Raw genomic sequence first — 24136 nt, 5'->3', positions numbered from 1 at the left:
ACAGGTGCTCCCGCTTTTTTCTGTTTTTTTTTTTTCTTTAGGATTTATTTATTTTTATTGGAAAGGCAAATACACAGAGAGAGAAAGAGAGACACAGAGAAAGATCTTCTGTGCGCTGGTTCACTCCCCAAGAGGCCACAATGGCCCGAGCTGAGCTGATCCAGAGCCGGGAGCCTCTTCCAGGACTCTCACGTGGGTGCAGGATCCCAAGGCTTTGGGTCATCCTCCACTGCTTTCCCAGGCCACAAGCAGGGAACTGGATGGGAAGTGGAGAGGCTGGCATATGCGATCCTGGCACATGCAAGATGAGGATTTTGCCGCTAGACCACCAGATTCCCCCAGCTGGTATCTTAACCATGAGGCCAAATGCCTGCCCTTCTTTTGAATTTTTTTTGGGGGGTGGGGATTTTGTCCATGTTCCTTTCCTTGAAATCAGAAACTAAAGCATTGTTGTCCCTTCTGTGATGTTGGTTGCCTTACTCTTTCGCCCTTATGTGTGTCTGTGTTGATAATTGTGGCTCTGGCACCGTCCAGCTGACAGCAGAAGAGCCCTCACGTTTGAAGGGTGGTCTTCTTAACTCTAGGCTTTTTTCTAATGCTGTGTCTGTGGGTGTTAGCTGGTTAGGCCCTCCTCGCTCCATCCCCGGTTGAATGCTGAAGGCTTGTCTCTATCTTCTTCCACTGTTACTGCAGACAGCAGCGGTGGGGACATGGGGTGGGGATGTTCTTGTGGCAGGGCTGGGGGTTCTGGCGGTGCCAGGCAAGTCTGGAGGGTGTGTGTGTGTGTGGCTGCCCGCTGCAACAGTATGTTCAGGAAAGAAGCCTTGGCGACACCCTTGTCTATGGCTTCTTTCACTGAACATCATAGTTTTTGCAATGCATCCATGTTGCTGAGTGCATAGTTTGTTCCATTTCATTGCTATGTAGGATTCCATTATACAGCTTTATTTTGTTCTTGGTAATGAACCAGCTGAGCTGTTTTCAGCTTTTATGAATGAAGGTTTTATAAACTCTCCCAAAGAAACCCCTTGTATAGTCATTGCATTGTGGTCAGCCTTTGGGAACGAGGTTGCTTGGTGTTAGGACTGATGCCCGCTTGGTTGTGTTAGAAGTGGGTGCAGTTTTTCCCCAGGTGTTTGTACTGCTTTGTGTGCCCGCAGGCTCTGAGTAAGAGTTAGGGTTGCTCCATATCCTTGCCGCAGTGTGGTTTTGTCAGCCTTTTTAATCTTAGAATTTCTAAGGGAGGTGTGCATGAATGTGTTTTTATGTTCCTTGTATACTTCATTGAAGTGCAGCTGACATACAATGAAGTCTGTTAGCATACAAATTGGCTGGATTTTTAATACCAGTACCTACGGCCAAGAAATTTTCACCTCCTCACCACAGCCAAGATAATAAACATACCTTTACGTAGGAAGCTTCCTCCTGGCCATTTAGGCCCATGTTTAACACTAATAATGTACCACCATTTTAATGTCACTTTTGATTGGACAAAGAAATGAAGCTACTTGGGAGGGAATTTGAGTGCAAAATTCCTCATTTTGTCACCTAAGAAAGAAAAGTAGTACAGCAGTGTCTGTTCTGGTCCCAGGGTAGGTCGTGCTGTTGGGCAGCCTTGGATGCATGCTGTCCGTCCTGAGCTGACCGTGCGTGTGGAGAGGTGGCCTATAGTAGACGCACTTGTCCCACAGACTTAGGACAGAGCCTGTGAACAGGCTGTCCTGGGGGCTGGCTCCTTGTCCTCTGCCACAGATGACTGACCTAAAGGCGTACCATTGTTCCTTTCAGAACTACTCCACAGTAAGGCACATTTGTTTGAAAGCTTAGGTGTGTGGAACCTTTATTGTAAATTTTGCGCTCATCTGCTGTGGATTAAAACATTGATGGGCTGCTGGGTCTTTCCGGACATGCATTCCCTCTCCCTTCGCAGAGGAGGAAAGTCAGAGCTCAGTGCACAGCTCCCTCCTGGGCGGCAGGGAGCCAAGGACAGGAGTGGTCCTCTGCTGCCCCACGGTGCGCACTTGCAAGAGGCTGCAGGAAGGGACAGAGCCACTTCTCAGAGGAGTGTACACTGTACACGCTTTACTAGAAAAACGAAATTAGAATTAAGATTATATATATGCATATATGTATCATCTCAAATGAATTACAAGTTATCGTAGTCAGGATTATGATTTTCCTGTACTCTATAGATAAAAACGCAGCAGTGGGTTAGATCATACATCGCATTATTTTATAAACTCTCTGGTAGGTCTCCTTCCAGCCTTGCCTTTGAGGACTAGTTCCCTAAAATTAAAAAAAAACAAAAAAGTGTGCACATGTGTAGCTTTAGCTAAGGTATAATCACAATAGTGAATCACACAGATTTTAATGATAGAGCTCAATGCCTTCTGACCATTAATTTTGCACCTGTGTGTGTAATGAATGCATTAGAGGGTTTCACCCTGGGAACTTTCCTGATGTCCCTTCTGCGTCATTGCTACCATTACCCAAACTTTAAACTTTCAATTATTTTAATTATAAAGTTTCTATGATTCAGGATTAAATTACATTCCAAGAAGTGGTTAGATCCTCCAAACGTGCATGTCTACATCCTCAGGAGTTCAGTAACTCCAAACTTAGGTTACATTCTTCTGAATATAAAACATAAACAACACAACCCCCTAGGACATTCATAAATGGAAATTGTGGGCATAGCTCAAAGAGGTCAAAATAAACATATTTGAAGATTTTTAAATTCAGTCCTTTGTTGAACATCTTTCCTGTCTCTAATCTGTGCTCTGTGTCAGTGAGTCGGCTTGCATGAATGTCTTGCTGGCTCCTTTCCATAACTTTATTTTCTGTTTATCTTTTCTTAACTGAATTTCTTCAGTACTGCAAGGTCTACCTCCTTACCCACCCTTTCTACAAGAAAAAAAGATGCTTTGATGTCATTGAATAATAGAAATAGCCTTTTGTCTAGACCGTCCCAACAACTAGCACAGTGCCTGCTATACAGTAGGTAGCAATTATATTCTTACTTTAGTTCACCTGGGTAACAGTATGTTTTCATGGATGCAGTTTATATTTAATTATCTCTTACATCAGTCTCTATTGAAGACATTTTCCATTGAAGTTCATATTAATTAGGCATTATTGCCTCCTTTTCATTGATGAAAAAATTGGAATTTATAGAAATGAACATTAATTGCTCTATGTCACACAGCTAAGATAAAGCTGATTTGTCAGAATCCCAAGTTCTGCTATAAATCTTGCAAATTAGAATATAGTTTTATTAGCTTATTCTAAAACAGAGGACAAGTTTTGCACATTTTTAGATATAATTTTTAGCCTTTCAGACAGCATAATTTGCTCAAAATCTACTTTGTTTATTGTAATATGTAAGGCTCTTCAGAAAGTTCATGGAAAATGCATGTTCTGAAAAAACTGAATTTCAGGAGCTTTTGGAACCAATTTTTAGAATTTGAAACAAACTTCTTCAAGTTGTGTAGCATTGTCTATTGGAAACAAAGCCAAGAATGAGGCTACAAAAATGGTTCCTGAGTCAATGACATGTATTTTCACTTGACATTTAACATACTCTTTACAAGAACAGAATTTTAATTACACAATAATGCATTATTGTATTTTTAAAGATTTATTTATTGTTATTGAAATGGCAGATCTGATTTACAGGCAAAAGAGATAGAAAGATCCTCCATCTACTGGTTCGCTCCACAAATGGCTGCAATGGCTGGAGCTGAGCTGATTCAAAGCCAGGAGCCAGGGGTTTCTTCTGGGTCTCCCATGTGGATGCAGGGTCCCAAGGCTTTGGGCCGTCCTCCCCAGCTTAACCAGGCCATAAACAAGAAGCTGGAAGGGAAGTGGAGTAGCTGGGCAGATACTAGCTTGTAGGGGTTTTTTTGTTCCTTAATTTTTTTTAAGATTTATTTTATTTTTATTGCAAAGTCCGATAGACAGGGAGGAGGAAAGACAGAGAGGAAGATGTTCTGTCCAATGATTCACTACCCAAGAGAGTGCAACTGCAGGTGTGCACCAATCCAAAGCCAGGAGCCAGGAACCTCTTCCGGGTCTCCCACATGGGTGCAGGGTCCCAAGGTTTTGGGCTGTCCTCAACTGCTTTCCCAGGCCACAAGCAGGAAGCTGGATGGGAAGCGGGGCTGCCGAGATTAGAACCAGCGCCCATATGGTATCCCAGTGTGCTCAAGGCTAGGACTTTAGCTGCTAGGCAGCTGTGCTGGGCCCTGTTTTGCTTACTTTTTAAAAAATGTTTTATCATTGGGGATTTGGGTTAAAGGTATCCAAATCCATGTTCTTTTTTTTTTTTCCCTTTGTCTTAATCTTTTTGTAATTTATTTTTGTAGGGTCATGATTAGTTCTTTCCTCCCATATGGATGCCTAATCTTTCAAATAGCCGTGCATGTTCTTTCTGCCGTTATTCAGGAGGGCTGACTACCTTGCTCAAGTTCAGTTAGCTGCCAGGCAGTGACAGCTAAACAGGACAAGTTCAGGTCGGCTCACTAACGGTCTCCATCACACATGGTTGTTTCCTTTTTCCTGCCTGTCTTTTTCATTGGATTCTTGGAGAACAGTTATTCAAAATGATGTGTGTATTGATAGATTATATTACCCTATCTTAAAATAACATTCCAGCATTCCACCTATATTTACTAGATAACAGAAGGCCACAGGCTTATGAGCAAAATATGCCCTTTAACGAGTTTATTTGCTGCAAGGAGAGAAGAATGTATACAGGTTATTCTGGTAGGCTATTAGGAGATAGTTTCCATGGATAAAAACAACTAAGAAGGCAACATCTCAACTGAAGAACTAAGGAAGAATTCTTTGAGTAGGTAGAACTTACCATGGAAGAAATGGCAACAACATAAGGGTTTCTAGAAAAGATGCACTCAAAGGTAACATTACCATAGATTTATTTATAAAATATGAATAAAATCAGTGTGAAAGCCTTATGTTAAGGTTTTCTACCACCAGGCCTCCCTGCGCATAGATTGTCATTAATGTGTTCTGTCAGCGGAGCAGTTTTATGTGATGATACATCACGCACAGTGGCTTACCAAGGCGTTTTTTTCTTTGCCAGGTTATTGCATTTCTGGCTGCAGTTTTGCGCAAAAAGGGAACTCGTGAGGATATTGAAAATAACATGCCGGAGTTTTTACTAAGAAGCATGAAAAAGGAACCTCTTCCTTCTGTGACAAAAAAGGTAAAATAAATAAATAAATACAAATCTAGAAATCCTCAGTCCTGTAGTTAACGTTGTGAGAGTCAACAAACAGTAATCACAGAACGCAGCGAGAGCTGTGACGTGTGATTCAAAGGTGTTAGTAAAACATCCGTCCTGTTTTTGAAGGATGACCGATGTCCAAGGAAAATCTGATTGACTCTTAGAAATGGCAGAGTATAATTTCAGGTTGAAGTTGTTTGAGGTTTTAATCTGTTGTTGACTGGATTCATATGGTTTACCCTGATTTGTTAAACTCCCATGAATGTGTCTGTAAAGTTGATCATTCTTACTTACGTGATGGAGAGGAGCAGGTCATCAGTACTGGTAGCAAAGGCGCATCATTGAGAAATCGAGTTGCTTAGCCGACGGGTCATGTTCCCCCAGATGAAACAGACGTTACCTGTACGTGACCGGAAACGCTGGTCAGGACGCTGCCTCAGCATTCTCCCTCCTGAATGCACGTCTCTGAGGATACAGCATTCTTGTCAAAAAAATTAAAAAAATAAAATAAATGACTTTCCTATTAAAACAGTGGCATGCTCATTTCTTCTTGTTAGTAGTACTTTCGGCTTAATGTCTTCAGTTCTTTGGAAATTTCGTGCACTTGTACATGGCTATTATACTTGACAACTTATCTGAACATTTTGTCTTCCAACTTCACTAAAATAATTTCATTGTCTTCTGTCATTCTGTACAGTAGAAGTTCCTATGACAAATTAATTTCTTTTCCTTGGAAGGAAATTTTCTGCATTTGATCTGAAGTGTTTAGGTATTCAAAAAAATCTATGTGTGGTTTTTTGAACCTGAGAATCAGTTTTCCCTTAACCATAACACTCACTGTGGAATTCTTCCACATAACTTTTTGCTTAGGAGGCCTGCCGCCTGCTCTATGTAGAGGAAGTTGGTTCCTGATCTGGCCTTGTCTTCTGAGCTTCGGAGTTAAGATTGTTCCTTCCTGGAAGTGCTGAGCTGTTTTGGCCCCAGCCCTCTTTCCTGTCTCAGCTGTTCCGTTGAGTTCTGTTGTTTTGCTTTATTTGTTGCAGTTTGAAAATTCCTTCTAGAAAAGCTCATGTTTTAAAAGAATTCTACCAAGCAGCTTATAACTAATCCAGTTCTCAAACTGTTCACAACATTGAAAGTCTTCCTAAACTCCTTGTATGAGGCCAGTATCACCCTAGTTCCCAAACCCGAAATAATACAACAGAAAATGAGAATCAAAGATCAGTATGCCAGAGGAACACACATGCACAGAATACCAGCCAGCTGAATCCAGCAGCAACACCTCCACACGGTCATTCACCCAGACCAGGCATGAATCCGTGTATGAATCCTGGTGTGCAGGGATGGTTCAACACACGCAGGTCCATAAACACAATACATTATCAAGCTGAGGAATAAAAGTCATATGATGATCTTAATAGATGCAGATTAAGTGTGTGATAAAAATACTGCATCTTTTCATTATGAAAACCAGAAGCAAGTAGAGAATGGAAGAAATATTTCTCAATACAATCAAGGCATCAATATGATACGTATGTACTATCGAATAGTACTCATCCATAGAGAAGAATGAATTCCTTGTCTTCTACAACTAAATGGATGTGAAACCACTATGCTTAGTGAGCTCAGCCGGTCCCCAGAAGACAAACACCATTTTCTCCTAATTTGTGATAATGTCATCCGTAGCTATGGGGGTGACATTCTAGGATTGGATTATTGTGAAAAGTCTTTGTTTGGAGGTCTTTGGTTTTTGTTGTTATTTTTCTGCTACTTTCTACTTGCTGAGTGTTGGTATTTATCTAATAGAGTGTTAAGCCAGTGAAGAAAATCAGTTTTTTAAATAATAAGAAAGTAAGAAAAAGTTTTCTCCTTCACAGATGTGGGATTAGTTCTTTCAATGTGGCATTCCCACTTGCTCTACAAATGTCCCAGCGGGTTGGGGGTGACCCTCCACTTATTCTAGCACCATTAGGAAATAATTTTTTACTTACTCTTCTGTTTCATTGACATCAATGCAGACAGGTATCTAGTTAGTCATTTAAAATATAACTCAGAGTTTTTGGTGGCATCACTGGTGGTATCTTACAGTAGTTCCCAGAAATAAATGCAAAGAAAAAAACACAATAGGTTTATATTGGTCCATCTGTAACAGTGGGCATTTAAAAACATGGGTTATGAAATAGCTATTAGGAATTTTCCACCATTAACCCAAGATTCCAGCGGGAGAGGCAGCTGCGAGGAATGGGCGAGAAAGCAGGACAGAGGAAGACGGCTGTGGGAAGGCAGAGAGAGGAAGAGAGAGGTCTCCTGCCATAGAGACAGCAAGGGGCTCCAAGGGAAGAGAGGGAGAGACAGAGACAGCCCAGAAGGGAGTGGCACACATGTAGGATAATGCTTTTATGTCCAGGGGAAGAGTAACATAGGGCAGAGAGGGATTGGTGGAAAGGACAATGGCAAGCCACAGGGGATTGGTAGATGCAGCAGAAGGCAGGTACTAGGAGGAGGGGCTGCAGGGGATTGGTGGATAGGGCCGTAAGATACGGTACCATGAGGTTACAGCCGATTGGTGGGAACAGGGTCACAAAGTTACAGCAGATTGGTGGAAAACAGGTTGCCAGGTTACAGTAGCTTGGCAGATAGTAAAATGATAGTAAAATTTGAACCTAAAGGGGAGGTAGACATTTAAAATGGTGGGGGTCTTATCTCCAGGACCAATGTTTGAGTCACTCCTCACAGTAGCTAGGGAAAAGACAAGTTCTTTTAGTTTTTTTGTTAATGCCAAGGGTTGGAATAGAGTTTGAAAAATTAGTGTTGGAATTCCTTGAAAAAAAGTCATTTTACCAGTTAAAAATTGCAAGTTAAGGAGTGATGAAATTGAGGTATGTGTGTGTGATATGATACATCTAATATAGGTTCAAAAACTTCTCAAGTGTGAGTCATTTAAGAAAGCATGAAATGGATGTTTTGTGCCAAGAAGAAATTCCTGAAGCAAAAGAAACAAACTATGCATTTCAACTATTGATTCTTGGAATGACTCTTTGGATTTATGCCAAGTTTAGTTTGAAATTCACTCTTTATGAAAACTAATGAGTAAATTCTTAAGTTCTATATAAAATTAATAATTAATGCCGTGGAGGCAGATTTTTCTAGCAGTCGCAGTACCGCTACCAGAATACTTTAGATGACGCTTAAGCAAAAATGTTTTTCAGTTCTTTTATTTACCATATTTCAGCTCTTTGTAGTATGAACTGACAGTGTTATGTTGTATGTGAATCTACTGTAGGTAGATTCTTAAGTTTTAGTAACCTGTACAATTCATGTAGGATAAATTCTTGGTACTGAAATTGCATAGTGAGTGATAATGGAATTGTGTATATTTTCATATTACATTTGGATATCTGGAATCAGATTGTCCTTTCAGCAAATTGTAATAATTTATTCAACCAGCAATGTTGCATAACTTTTTATCTTCCTAACTTTTCATCTACCTTAGTAATGAACTATAAATTTATGTCTCAGATTTATGAAATATGTCTTGCTTTTATTTGCATTGCTTTATAAATTGAGTATTATTCCAGATGATCACAAGCCATTTTTACATCTAGTCTTTTGTTAACCTCAGATGTTGATTAATAAGTCCACATGCATATGTTCTGTACATTACCCTTTCGTGTATTATATGCTTTAAAAATATTTCTTAACTACTGTATCAGAGTTCGTTTTTGAAATACTTATGGATTTTAAAAAAATTGGCAGATAGTTAACCTCATTTTATAGTTTGAGTGTTTTGTATGTGCCCAGAAAAGGCTTTTATAGTCTATAATTGCAAATAAAGTAATCCATGATTCTTTATTTATAAAGTGTGATTTAATTTTGTAGCTTTACAATGTTTTAGCTAGAGTTTATTTTGTGCCAGGTAATTTGGCTTTCTTTGTGCCAGGTGGTTAGCCAATTATCTTAATGTTATTTACTGAATAAATTCTCTTTTCCACAATAATTTGAAGAGCAAGTTTTAAAATAAACTCATTTAGGTATTTGAGTCGAAACATTGTTTTGTTGCTTTAATTGTTCATTTCCTTCCAGTGTGTTTTTGCTCTTTGTTTTAATGTTTGATAGTAGAGTCTCCACAAATTTTCTCAACTTGTTAAAAAGTAAGTTTTCTCAAATTTCTCCCTAATGACATTTAAGTTGGTATTACATTGAATTTGTCAGCTTATTTAGAGGATGAACATCTCTATAATACAGAGACTATATATCTCATATGTATATGTATATATATCCATATTTATCTCCTGTATATGTGTATATCATAATATAAATGCCCAAGAATAACCATATAGTTTGTTCCTATTTTATTTCAGGCTATTAAGAGTTTATAATTTTTGTATGACTGTGTCTTATTCATTAAGTTTAGTAAGAATTATATCTTTCTGGTTGCTACTATAAATAAAATTTCTGCTTCATTTCTAAACTGATCATATATATATAAACGTGAGTACATGTGTATATATAGGTCATGAATATTTTGAAATTCTAGCTTCTCAATTCTTTTGCTATTCAAAATGGTCGATTTATCATTTCTTTCATTGGTTTACTTAACATTTTCTGCAACTGATAATAATTTTGCTTGTGATTCCCACTCTCCTATCTGTCATTTAGGTCTCTTTTATAAGGTTTGAAATTTCTCACCTTGGTCTATAATTTCTTTGATAATGTTGGTCGAATTTTGATATTACTGTGATGTTATCAGAAGGATTTAGACCTTAGTGAATTGTAAAATGAAACTCCTAAAAATTTTTTTTAAAAAAAACTTAAAACCCCCAAAATCCCTGTATAATTAAATTATAGCAGTGAACAAAATCAAGCACTATCAACCATGGCTGTAAATTAATTGGTTTGGCCGTTTTGAAAGAGTTAAAGATTGGTGGAGATAAAATGCGTGATAGATTTTTTTAGAACTTTATTTTTGGGGGGAGGTAAAAATTCTAATTTTATTTCTGTGATTTTTTCTGTAAAAGCACAATTTCTTTGTTCCCTTTGCTATCCCACATATGCCCGCGTAAAACCTGTTGGCAGCTCTGTTGATCTGCCATTGTTTTCTAGTTATACATGGCAACTCCTGACTCAGCACTACCATGTGTGTTCTCGTGTGTTAATTCGCTCGTCAGTCTCACACCTTCTGTTTCCCAAGCTCTATAGAAAGTACTGGAGTTACAGTGGTAAGTAAGCTAGGTGTCTCAGGGACATAGGCTTTTTGGTCAAAGGCTCTAATGTGATGCGTAGTGGTGGTTAAGAGATGAGAATTAGGCCTAGGTTCAGATACTTTGCCATTGATCATGGAGTGACCATGGGCATATTACTCAGCACTGCTCTACCTAAAAATTTCTCATCTGTAAAATGGACATACTAAGTCTTTCCACTTCACAGCATTTCTCTTTAAAGTCCCCGTGTTGTTATCTGTAAAATAGTGTGCATAATCTTTAATATGCAGTAAGTGCCCAGTGGTGATGGTGGTAGTTGATTAATGGAGTTACTACTTCTTATCACTACCACAGAAATTATCACACATCAAACATCTTTGAATACCTAGTTGAAGTTCACACTCCCATCATTTTTCTAAGGCTGTGGTGTTTAGGAATGAAAATTTACTAGTAATTTCCTTAATAATTAACTTAACTCACTGAGATGAGAGTGATTTAATATTCTCTACACGGTATAATCTAGTTTGTTCTGATTTTTTAAAATAAAATTAAGTGGGTGAAATTTATTTGTGTTGCATATTAGGCGCTGTTTTATAGAATTTTGCATTAGCTTCAGAATAGGAAGTAACCCGATGGTAGTTTTGTGTATGGTGACTTAGCAATTGGACAAGGGTTTTCATTTTTTTGGCTTGGCATTATTTGCTTAAGAAAAGCTTATTTAAAATGCCACTTACAGCGTGCTAATAAACACTGAGTTTTTATATATTTTCTCTGGATATTGGATGTTATATGATATCATAACTGAGTTCTTTGACCTCTTTCAGTACTAAAGTGAGTTATTAAACCATTTCATTGATTTTTCATGATTTGGAAAACCAGTTATGAACTATCAAAGAATTGTGTTAACACCTTCAATTTTTAAATCTCTTCTGAAATCTTAAAGCCCTTGCTAGGAGCTTTTAGATTCCTTGGCACCTTTGATAAATGACCATCAACTAAATAACTGCCAGCAGTGCTCAGATGGGATTGTGGTCCAGCATTTTTGTCTAATAGAATACAAAAAAATTAATAATTTAGATATAACATTAAATATAAAGATAAAAGCTTTAAAATGTGAACATGATTGATGACTGCAAGGTAAGATGTAGATAGGAAGCACCTACGTTCATGTGAAGAGTAAGAGAGAGATGTTCGTGGTTTTGTTAAGTTCCTGTCCACAGGAGCTCAGGAGAACAGGAGGAGGAGTAAAAGCTGGCAAGTATTGATGACTCAAAGTCATTACTGCAGGTAGAGTCATGGGGCAGGTGCCAGAGAAAAGCTAAGGTAGAATTTTTGGTTTTTCTCTTTACTGTTTTGGTTTTTGTTTTAAACCCTGAGAAACAGTATAACATACCTCCCCACAGACAGTTGTGACCCATTTAAGTAGAAAAGTCCTTGTCAGGAAAAGGGATAGCATTTCTGTGGTGTTAGCTCTAGGTTGGCAAGAAGGGATGGAAGCTGCTGTAAGTGTTCAGGGGTTGTCAGTGGGGAAAGTGGGCCCTTCCCTCGTGGTCATACGTGACAGGGTAGAATATTTAGAAATAAATCGGGGGAGGTTGTTGACACAATGGGAGGAGAGGCAAAAGCGTTCTTCCACTTGCTTCATTGTTCCACTGAATTTACTGAGTACCTAACCCAGGATTAGAGGGACCCAACTAGGACAATAAAATAGAAAGGAGAGCATCATGCGGTTCAGGAATAACACCTGCTTGGGGAATGCTCAGCCGCATTTGGATCTTGAGTGTTAGGGAGCCTGGTTTTACTCTTTTCTCTATTTTGGACCATTCTTCCTCTGTTATCTCTGAACAACTTTGGTGGGGCAGCTTTTCTTCTGGATAAGTTTAGGCATCTGTTTTGTCCTAACAAAAAGCTAAATGGTCCTGCAGCATAACTAACTCCTGTGATGCTAACATCCCGTGTAGTCCGCACTGGGCATTCTGGCTGCTCCTCTTGCGGTCCTGCCTCCTGCCAATGAACCTGGCAGAGCAGCAGAAGATGGCCTAAGTACTTGGAGACCTGGGTAAAGCTCCTGGTTGCTGGCTTTGGTCTGGGCCCAGTCCTCGTCATTGTGGCCATTTGGGGAATGAACCAGCAGATCAAAGATAACTTTTCTGTATCTCTCTCCCTTTCTCTAACTCTGCCTTCCAAATAAAGAAAGGAATCTGTAATGATAACAAATATAAAACTAAGTAAGCTGTGAAGTATTTTTTGAAGGTCTTCTGTGTCCAAAATATAACCACTTAGCTGCATTTATTAACTCACAGTATCAAAATTAAAGAATGGAACTGTTGATCTTTTGGAATTTACCCCTTGGGGTTTTTTTAAACATTGTTTTTTCTTTTTCTTATAGATGTTTTTAATAGTTGCACCTCTTTCTGTCCTCTACAATTGGAAAGATGAATTGGACACCTGGGGCTATTTCAGGGTCACAGTTTTGCACGGCAACAAAAAGGACAATGAACTGATGCGCATAAAGCAGAGAAAGTGTGAAGTTGCACTAACGACTTACGAAACGCTACGCTTGTGTCTGGATGAACTGAACAGGTAGTGGGAGTGATCGCGATTCTAGGTTACACGTTGTGCGGATCCCTGTGCCTCATGACTTATTTATAACGCTCCACGTATTGTTAGGTTTGGTTTAGTTCTGTTTCAAAAGCACTACAATCAGTAGTTTGCAACAATTTCCCTCTGAGAAGGAAAATTTCTTCATCTTCAGACCCTCCCTGCCACTTGCCTGAAATCACCCATTTCCCCAAGTCTGTGGGATGCTGGCTTCTTTCAGTGGATGCTTCTGGGGCAACAATGAATTCTAAATGTATTTTGGTAGGCAGAGCCAAGCAACTTTTAAAAATCATGAATGTGTGTTGATATGTATTTTTAATTTCATTTATTTTTACTTGGGTTATGCATATTTGTTGGTTACAAAATGATAAGCGAACACAATATGCAGTGTATAAAGATCAAATCAGGTTATTTAGTTCCATCTCTCCTTTTTCAAAGATTTATTTATTTTTATTGGAAAGGCAGATTTATAGAAAGGAGAGACCGAGAGAAAGATCTTCCATCTGCTGGTTCATTCCCCAAATAGCTGTTACAGCTAGAATTGAGCTGATCTGAATCTAGGAGCCAGGAGCTTCCTCTGAGTCTCCCTCATGTGGACGCAGGGTCCCAAACACTTGGGCCATTCTCCACTGCTTTCTTGGGCCATTAACAGGAAGCTGGGTCAGAAGTGGAGCAGCCTTGACATGAACTGGTACCTACACAGGATTCTGGTACAGCAGATGAAAGATCAGCTTGCTATGCCACGTGCCAACCCCTATTTACATCTCCTAATTTTCACAATCTTTTTTTTTATTATTATTATTAACAATAGTTGTATATATCTTTGGGGTATGGCATGGCAGTGATTTTTTTTAATCAGGTTTTCAACATTTTGAATTGTGTTCATTTTTAAAAATTTTTGTTTATCTCAATTGGGAAAATATAGAAATATGAAGCCTTTAAAGGAAGCTGCTTGTGTTCTATTGATTGTAGAAAATATATTAATATAGAATGTTAAGTGTAGCGTAAATTGAGCGTGGGGTATATGAGAGCTCTGTATTATAATTTTTGCTTTGTGAATTTAAAACCATTCTGAAATTAAAAAAAAACTTTAAAGATCATATATTTTTATTGATTTGAAAGGCAGAGAGTTTTGAAAGACAGATAGATTTCCCATTTTCTGGTTTACTCCCCGGAATAGTCATGCCTTGGCTGAGCTGAAGCTAGGAGGTAGGAACGCAGTCCAGGCTCAGGCGTGGGTGGTAGGAAGCCAAGTCCTTGAGCCTTCACCTGCTGCCCCAGGGGCTGGTGAGGAGAGCGCTGGAGCTGCGAGTGGGACAGGGACATGAATCCATCCACCCCTGTGGGCAATGCAGGAAGCCCAAGCAGCCTCCTAACCGCTGCCGCAGTGTCTTTTCCCAAGTGTGTGTATTTTAGGCTTGTATTTCTGATTTGTTATTTTTAGAAAATTATACTCCTGGTCCTTGAAGTAAATATCCTTGCCAGTTTACCAGTGGCCTCATCGTCTTGTGTTTACCATCATTTTAATGATATTTAAATCAGAGTTTTTATTCCATCATCATTACATTTAATATCTACTCCCTCTAGTCTTCTACTTAGACACGTTGTGTTTTGTGGACTGTCCCGATCCATGAGCACTTAACTAACCAGGTCAGAAGCTAATCAAATCAGCCCAAATTTGAAAATCCTCCAGAACCTTCTACACTTTCCGCACCTTCTGTGAAGCTCTCTAAACCTTGTATGGAGCGGGAAAGGGAAGCTGTCTGATCGCTCTCCTGTCCTGTTCCACGCTGCAGTCTGGAGTGGGCCGCTGTCGTCGTGGATGAGGCGCATCGAATCAAGAACCCCACGGCCCGGGTGACGGAAGTCATGAAGGCCCTGAAATGCAGCGTCCGCATCGGCCTCACCGGAACCATTCTCCAGAACAACATGAAGGAGCTGTGGTGCGTGATGGACTGGTGAGTGAAGCCTTTGTTTTGAAATGATTGACTACTCCATTCGCTTAAGGCTACCGTGTCTGCCGACCATTCCTGAAGAAAAGAATCATTTACCTTATTTACGGTAGCATTGATCCCAAATGTGGTGCAAAGGGTTGACCTTTGGAAATCCATCATTGTGTGTTTCTCGTGGTCCTTGAAGTAACCATTCACTGGCGTCCTTCCATTTCGTCATCATTTTATCGGCTGAAACTGACAAAAACAGAAAGAACATTCCACTCATTGGCTTCTGTTTTTGTGATTGCAAGTAGGCAAGCAGGTTAGTGTGATGGTCTTTCTTTGGCGATGTCTTACTAAAGCCCTCATGTCTTTCCCACTGCCTTTATTGAAGGGCTGTGCCAGGACTTTTAGGCAGCAGGGTCTACTTCAAGAGGCAGTTTTCTGACCCAGTGGAACACGGACAGAGACACACGGCGACAAAAAGAGAACTGGCTACTGGCCGCAAGGCCATGCGGAGGCTGGCGGGGAAGATGGCCGGCTGCTTTCTCCGACGGACCAAGGCTCTCATCAGAGGCCAGCTACCAAAGAAGGAAGACCGGGTGAGAACTGCAGAGCTGCGCTCAGGTCGATGGCTTAGTTCCTTAGTTCTTGTCAGTTTTTCTTTTCCCTTGAAAATTTGCCCCCTTTTGTAAAGAGTTATTTTATTTTAATTTGAAAGTCAGATAAACAGAGAGGAGGAGAGAAAGAGAGAGATCTCCCAACTGTTGATTCACTCCTCAAGTGGCCTCAATGGTCAGAGCTTCACCGATCCAAAGCCAGGAGCCAGAAGCTCCCACCTGGGTGCAGGGTCCCGAAGCTTTGGACCATCCTCTGCTTTCCCAGGCCACAAGCAGGGAGCTGGATGGGAAGCGGTGCCTCCAGAATTAGAACTGGAGCCCATATGGGATCCCAGTGCATTCGAGGCAAGGATGTTAGCCACTAGGCTACCACTCTGGGAACACAGTGGACTTTTATATTCAAGGTTGGGATCTAGATATTCTTCGTGTTTTTATACATACTTTTTAAAAAATCCTGTGTTTTTTAAATGAACATCTTTGTGTTTTAAGCACATGTATCACTTTTTTGCTGTAATTTCCTGTTGTGTTGCACTATATGTACAAACCTGTATGCAGGGACTGTTCCCTCTTGCTCGCATCCTCCAAGCCCGTTTACAGCTTGCTTGTTTATTTATGGTCCTCGTGAAGCAGAGCTCTATGAAGAAGAACCTTACCAGTTTCCAGTGTTACCACAAACAATAGGCTAACACGTGTCCCTTATCACTTAGTGGCATTCTTTTATTAATTATTTTGTTCAGCCTGGCCCTAGTATCCACTTAGGTGAGCGGTTATCATTCTTGTCTTTACTGATCATAGGAACTTAGACCAAGGGATTAAACTCAAATACTATACTTGCAATTTTAGGTTATGTGAAGGTTGAGACTTTTTCTGTTGCCCAAATATTTTTCTAAATGTTTATTATACCTGCTCTTATTCTAAAATCTTACATTTTTCCTTATCAAGTTTTTTCTATTTTGTTTCTATGTTTTTTGTTTTTGTTTTTGCTTTGCTCAAGTTGTGGTAATATATTACAGTAAGCTAGCATATACACTGAAAGAGCCATAATATATTGAGAAATATATAAGGAAATCATGTAGTTTTTTTCTATTAAGAACCATTTTTATTAAAAACAGGCATTTTGTGTGTAATTATTATTTGTATACCCTAGAGCAGTAGGAGGAGCCAAGAATATTAGAGACTTGGGAAAGGCATTAGCTGATGAAAGTCCAGGGACCCGGATGTGGGTTATGATGGCTATTCTCGTGGCTGGTAAGGACATACTAACGATTACCTGGGGTTTCGTTTTGGAAGATGGTGTATTGTTCTCTGACGGAGTTCCAGAAAGCTGTCTATCAAACAGTGCTGGAAACAGAAGATGTGGCCTTGATACTTCAGTCTTCTGAGCCTTGCACCTGCCAGAGTGGCCGAAAAAGGAGAAGTTGTTGTTACAAGGTAAGCATTGCATGCAGTGTCCTATCTTTACAACATCTTGTTTCTCTTTACACAGTACTCTGTGCCATAGGGTCAGAGTAAGTACAAATAATAAATAGTTCTTCCTCAAACAGCTTTTTTTAAAACTTTAGAACCACACTTTTTAAAAAGTAATAGTTTTCAAAAATATTTTACAATATCAAATAATAATCATAAAAAAGTACAATATTCAAATGTATTTCAAAAAGTTAATTTTAGAAAGAGTCCTTTTTTCCCCCCCTTTCAGCTATTATGGGGCTGAATTGCATAAATTCATCTTAAAACTTCATTTCAGTTTCAGATAGTGTCTCAATATCTACTAATAGTAAACTAACTTATGCAAAAAAATTCATGTTACTGTTGACATTCAGTATAGTGCCAATTTAATAAAACCAGTGTGTCAATAAAATTTTTTGAAAGATTTATATTTCTTGGAAAGGCAAATCAGATTCATAGAGAGAAGGACAAAGAAAGAGAAAATCTTCCATCAGCTGGTTCACTCCACAAATGGCCACTGTTGGCTGGAGCGGAGCTGATCTGAAGATGGGAGCCAGGAGCTTCTTCCAGGTCTCCCATGCATTTACAGGGTTCCAAGGCTTTGGGCCCTGCTCTATTGCTTTCCTAGGTAGTAAGCAGAAAGTTGGATGGGAAGTGGAGTAGCCAGGACATAGTCATTACCCATATGGGATCTCGGTGCTTGCAAGGTGAGGATTTAGCCATTGAGCCATTGCACTTGGCCTGTCAATAGAGGCTGCTTTACTTCCCAGCCATCTCCCTGGTTGTGGTCTGGGAAAGCAGCGTAGGATGCCCAAAGCCTTGGGATGCTGCACCCTCTTGGGAGATCTGGAAGAGACTCCAGGCTCCTGGCTTTAGATCAATTCAACTCCAGCCATTGTGGCCACTTGAGGAGTGAACCAGCAGATGGAATCTCTGTTTCTTCTGCTCTCTGTAGATATGCCTTTTCAATAAAAATAATCTTTAAAACATTATTTAAAAAAAATTTCTTGAAAAATGAGCTTCTGTCTGGCTTTTCTGCCTGTGCCCTCTGTTTGAGTAGCTGTTATGAATCCAGGTACTCAGAAGAACCCAAGTAGATGCTCAGTTGCACTGATGTTTATTACATCACCAACAGCCCCGTTTCTTAGAAAACTGTGGAGCCAAGATTAGAGGAAGGAGACAGAGGGCCTGTGTGGTGCTGCCACCGCACCCTCCGTGATGTCATTGCTGCCACAGTGTCATGAGGACAAATGCTGTATAGAAGGAAGGATCCCCTTTGTGATGAGAAATTGAGTCGTGATTCTGCAGAAAGATGATCCCACAGTAGTGCTTCGTGGGTATTTTGTGTAAATAGGTGGCCATCATTTTCTTAGACCTCTTTGCGTCAAGATGATGGGACACCAGATACTGTTGTGCACCTTGCGAGGTCCACGGCTGCATAGCTCTGTTGGCCCTGTTCTTACGTCATCATCTGTGTTTTCGCCTACAGACCAATTCACGTGGTGAATCAGTGAAGACCTTGTGTCTCAGCTACCTCACGGTTCTTCAGAAGGTGGCCAACCACGTCGCCCTGCTGCAGGCTGCCAGCACCTCCAAGCAGGTCTGTGAGGGCTTGCCATGTTGGCACGGGACTCTCTTGGTACAAAGAGCTTATGGTGGTACAACATTTCTTAACCCAAGGTCCTTAAGATGATTTTTGGTGTGAAGTTTAAAGGCAAATTGATTTGCTTGTTTTGACTATGTTCGCTTTAGTTCATAATCAAATTAGGAAGATTTACGTCTGAATTAAAATAGTAACTCTATTGTGGCCTCTCATACTGTTCATGTATTTATTTTTCCTAACAGCCTTTGGTGTAATTATTCAGTAAGATAGTTGATGCCAGTCCTCTTCCAGTTATAGTGTGTACTTCTCTAACCTACTTGGTAAAATGAGAAGCTGTAAAGATATATATCTTAAATATCATGCCTGCCTCCCAAACTGGCATTTAAGTTCAAAGTTTTGGGTTAAATGCAGTCATTTCCTTTGATCTATTACTTTTAGAGCATAGCATAAATTAAAAGTATTTTTAAAGCCCTTTTTTAGTAATGATTTTATATTTATAGTTGATACTATTTAAATGTAACTTTGAAATTAAATAAAAATTTAGCATTGTTCATTGGTAGTGCTCTTAACTTTCTTGAGAGTATTTGACAGCCTAGCCATATCATTAAGAGCTTATCAAAGACATGTCAGTTATTATTCTACCTCAGAGAAGGCATAATCCTCAAAGTAACATACTCTTTCTAATTAGAAATAGTTTTTCATAAACAGCATCAATTTATGTATATTTAAATGTGCCAAACTGAGAGATCTCTTGTCTTCTTTTTCTTTCAAGGAGACACTTATCCAAAGGATATGTGATCAAGTGTTTTCCAAATTCCCAGATTTTGTGCGGAAAAGCAAAGATGCAGCCTTCGAAACACTTTCCGACCCTAAATACAGCGGGAAGATGAAGGTGAGTGCTTTTGGTTGGGGCTGTGTACCGACAGCCATGACGTAGCACATGCTTAGCTGTGGCACTCGGGCGGCAGGGACAGCAGGGCGTCAGACAGCAGGTGCTTTGATGTCATTGTGAGCTCTCGTTCATTCAGACACACACAGAAGTGGTGGCGTCAGGTATGTGCCAGCCTTTCCTTACTGATGTATTGTCCTCTTCAAATATGTGCTATCATCACATGAAAAGGAGACTAATCTACCAATACTAAGGCTGGTGTGGACTGGGAGGGTGGGAATAGGCAGTAACTGAGTGTGCAGAGAGCTCACGAGTTCTCTTTCTGGACTGAAGGATCTGCCTCTTGTTTTGCTGACCTCGATTGTGAGGTTGCAGGGGCACGTTGGTTCCAATGAGGGAAGCTGACCTGTGGTCCCTGGGTGCTTGCTGCCTGTGGCAGCGGTGTGAGGTGCTGCCAGCCCCAGCTTCTTTGTAACAGAACTTTGTTTCACCTGCTAATAATGAGCAAGAATCTATTTATTTATGGGTTCACAGAGTTTTACACAGCAATTCCCAACGTTGTGTTAGAATTAACAAAAAGGTAACATGTTCCTTTTGACAACTGGAATAAAGAGGGAATAATTGAAAATACCTTTTTTTTTAAAAGATTTATTTATTTATTTATTTTAATTTTTTCATTGGAAAGGCAGATATACAGAGAGGAGAGACAGAGAGGAAGATCTTCGGTCCGATGATTCACTCCCCAAGTGAGTGCAACGGGCCGATACTATGCCGATCCAAAGCCAGGAGCCTCTTCCGGGTCTCCCACACGGGTGCAGGGTCCCAAAGCTTTGGGCCGTCCTTGACTGCTTTCCCAGGCCACAGGCAGGGAGCTGGAAGGGAAGCGGGGCTGCCGGGATTAGAACCGGCGCCCATATGGGATCCCGGGCGTGCAAGGCGAGGACCTTTAACCACTTGTGCCACCGCGCCGAGCCCGAAAATACCTTTTATTTTGTCTGAAAATTCTGAAATGGTCTTAGCAATTAGTCTAGATAAGTGCATTATGGTTTAATCTGCTTGAGACCACTATATAATGAAACAAAATAGAAAGTAAGACTACTAATAGTAAAGGAAATAGCATTACAAATGTGTTGTTTAAGGAAATATATTTCTTCATGAGAATGTCATATGATTTATTATTATAATCAATGGTTCCAATCTAACATTCTAACAATAGTAGATCTATTTTTTTTTTTTTGAAAGGCAGAGTTAGCGGAAAGAGAAAAAGAAATTGATCCTGCATCTGCTGGTTCTCTCCCCAAATGACTGCATCATCCAAAGCTGGGTGTGTCTGAAGTCAGGATCCAGGAGCTTCCTCTGGGTCTCCTATGTGTGCTGGGATCCAAGTGCCTGGGCAGCAGGAAGCTGTATCAGAAGTGGAATAGCTGATACTTTCAGCCAGATGCAGTGCTAGCACTTGCTGATGTCAGCTTTACCTACTGTGCCACAGCCAGCCCCAGTAAACCATTGTTTATTTTTTAACATTTTATTTATCTTTGTTAGAAAGATAGATTTACAGAGATAAGGAAAGAAAGATCATCTGTCTGGGCTCAGTAAACCTATTTTTACCATCCATATATTGACCTTTAATTATTTTTAAGTCTGAATATATAAAAAAGTCCAACTAGGTCAGAATTGAGAACTATCCCATAGTTTAAGTCAATAGAATAGTGGGTGCCAGCAGCACCGACCCAACCTTCCGCACCACAAATGCAGATATGTTGATAACTTTTGACTAGTTATAACATATCTTTGAAAGAAGTATTTATTTGTTTGCTTGAGAGTCAGGGAGAGCACTCCAGTCAGTGGTTCCTTGCCCAGTGCCTTGGGGCCAGGAACTGAGTCCGGGTTCGGCCTGTTTATGCGCCAGGCACCCAGCTATTCTGGCAGTGGGTTGCTACCTTCCAGGGACTGCGTCAGCAGGAAACTCGAGTCAGGAGCTGGAGTAGGGCTTGACTGCAGAGCACTCCAGTGTGGGACACAAGCAACTTAACTCTTCAGCCAACTGTCCACTTCCAGGCTTAATTTTTATTCTGATTTATTCTGGTTCTGCTCATCTTAGGTGATCTCACAGGTGCTAGAACTTTGAACATAATTCCTCTCATAACCTTCTTGGCCTCAAAGCAACAGTCATGACCCTTCCTCTTTTTCTTTTTTTTTTTTTATCTCTTGCACATCAAGGTCATTTTTGACCTAAGTTGTCATTCCAGGAATAGTCACAGTTGTATTCTTCCACCTAATAAGAATCCTCACTTTCCTTTAGGGAAATGCCACACAATTACTTATTGGGAGGGCAGCGAGTGGGGAGAAAAAGGGAAAAACCCTAGGAAACTTAATGCAGTGTTGTTGGACTCACACAAAGGTCTTGTTCATCTTAGGCCCATCTGACTAAATTGACCAGAGTTAGATGGAAGATTGCTTCGTTCTGCCAGTAGGTGGCTGGATAAACAGGCGGTGTCAGTCATACCGTTGAAGAGTGTTTCGCAATAAAAAGAAATGGGCTAGTAAGCCATGAAAAGACATGAAAAAACCTTATTTGCATACTGCCAAGTGAAAGAAGCAGGTCTAAAAAGGCTTCATTCCGTGTGATTCCAATTGTGTGATGCTCAGGGGGAAACTAGGAGGACAGTAAGCCAGAATTCTGGGAAAAGGAGAAGGAAGAGATGAAAGATGCCATTTTGAGGGCAGTGAAACTGCTCTGTGTGGTGTAGGTGTGGTTCCTTGCCAAGTCAGTAAAAGCACACAGCGCCGTGAGTGCAACTCAGTGTAAGCCTTGGACTTCAGTCAGTCGTGTGTCCTTATTAGCTCATCAGTTGTCTCGAGTATTTTAAAAATCATAGGTTGATATGTTTTCTAATACCATGGTAGAGATATTCCTCGAACAGACGCAGGAGGAGTGGAAGTGATAGCCACAGGGGGTTGGTGAGAGTTCTCTGTACCTCCAGTTCTATAAACTGAAAAAAGAAGTCTGTCATTTAAAGTTAATGTATCATGTGAAATCCAGACACATATATTTCCTGTAGAATCAGCTAGTTAAGAAATACAGCTAAGTACGAATAAAACCAACTTCACATGTTTTCCAGATACTGCAGTGTTTATCTGGCCTTTAAGATTTTTATTCACCACTTGATTGGTTTTTCTGAGTAGGTTAAAAAAAAAAAACGACTTGTGTTTCTTTGAGGAGTTGCAGGGTAGCAGTCAAATAGCACAGCGTCTTTTCTTGTTCGTTTATTAAGAATGTTATTTATATTGGGCATAAATTTTTCTATTTAAAAGCATGTTTGCCATTGAGTAAATAAAATTACTTAAGTGTTTGTTTCATCATTTGGAAAGCGTTCGCGGAGAGAATTCCTTTTTCCCTCTGTGGATTGCTTTTCCATGGGGCTGGAGCCGCCACTGCCAGATGTGGAAACGGCTGTTTAAAATAGCAGTGTTCCTGTTGTACACAGGGCTTTCCACTGTTGGCTTCCCCCTCGAAAGCTCCCTGTGTGGGGGAAGGTTATTGGCATCTAGAGGTCAAAATCAAATCTGGAAGTCAGAACTTACTGTAAATAGAGAAACAGAAGGGAGAAAATGAGAAGAGGTGTGTATCTGACCGATTATTCTAAAAAAATAAATACCAAGACTTGTCAAACCTAGATACAACTGAGTCCGTTGAACCACATGCATCTTGACGCAGTATAAACGCTTCCTACGAGGCATGCTGGGCTTGGATGCAGGCAAACATATTGTAGGTATAAATAAAGGGTGTTTTGGAGATTAAATTAATCCACTTAAACGCATCCTACAGTCTAAAATGGTGTTTAGCTTTTTCTTTTTTTTTTTTTTTTAATTAAAGCCAGACGAGGTGAATTGGGTCTCAGCGAACTTGACCTCCTCATTGACAACACGGTGATGACTACCATTTGATACAAGAGCTAACACTTTATTTCTCTAACTCTGGAAAAATAAAGGGAATTTGAAGGGCTGGCTGAGTTTCGCATTGTATAATGATGCTTTTGAAGACATTCTCAGGTGGCCTGTGTCCAGAGAAGGTGTATTCTGGTTGGGAAGCGGTTCACTGACGTCCTGTGCTTCGTGTCCAGGTGCTGCAGCAGCTTTTAAATCACTGCAGGAAGAACAGAGATAAAGTCCTCCTCTTCTCCTTCTCCACCAAGGTATGTATCAGACCCAGCCCTCCCCTGGGAGGCAGGAACCATGAGGCGCCTACGGGCCATTCGCATGGCAGCACATGGCAGGGAGCTGAGCCGTTGCCCTCTTGAGGAACTGCAATCCCTGTTGTGTCAGGGTGGTTCAGCAGATGGCAGACCCAGAGGTCTTTGTTAGGTTTTAATGTTCCTGTTCATTGTTAAGGTATGCCATAAGTCATTTAAATGTCCAAACTTAGAAAACAGCACAAATAAAGAAATATGTTCAAATAAGTGATTTGGCCAGTAATTTTATTTGTTTTTATTATTATTATTATTATTATTATTATTATTACTTTTTTTTTAAATGAAGTCTCAGGCAGGCATTGTGGCATAGCAGGTGAAGCGTCCGCTTAGGACAACTGTTTGTG

General features: G+C 40.2%; 1 protein-coding gene across 4 annotated transcripts in view; it reads left to right on the top strand.

Moving 5' to 3' along the window:
* ERCC6L2 (ERCC excision repair 6 like 2) overlaps window positions 1-24136 on the top strand; it is a 62706-nt gene that overhangs the window by 6960 nt on the left and 31610 nt on the right. For all 4 annotated transcript variants that reach the window (XM_040988867.1, XM_040988868.1, XM_040988866.1 and 1 more), the window contains 8 exons: window positions 5102-5224; window positions 12836-13029; window positions 14844-15005; window positions 15376-15583; window positions 16892-17032; window positions 18537-18647; window positions 19423-19542; window positions 23664-23735. In XM_040988867.1, coding sequence (XP_040844801.1) covers window positions 5102-5224; window positions 12836-13029; window positions 14844-15005; window positions 15376-15583; window positions 16892-17032; window positions 18537-18647; window positions 19423-19542; window positions 23664-23735 — 1131 coding nt within the window. The remainder of the gene's footprint in view (window positions 1-5101; window positions 5225-12835; window positions 13030-14843; window positions 15006-15375; window positions 15584-16891; window positions 17033-18536; window positions 18648-19422; window positions 19543-23663; window positions 23736-24136) is intronic.

This window comes from Ochotona curzoniae, unplaced genomic scaffold (genome assembly GCF_017591425.1).
Source record: "Ochotona curzoniae isolate NIBS_2020 unplaced genomic scaffold, NIBS_Ocur_1.0 contig_50, whole genome shotgun sequence".
NCBI lineage: Eukaryota > Metazoa > Chordata > Mammalia > Lagomorpha > Ochotonidae > Ochotona > Ochotona curzoniae.
Note: the sequence above shows the minus strand (reverse complement) of the source record. Positions and strands in the feature narration are given on the sequence as shown.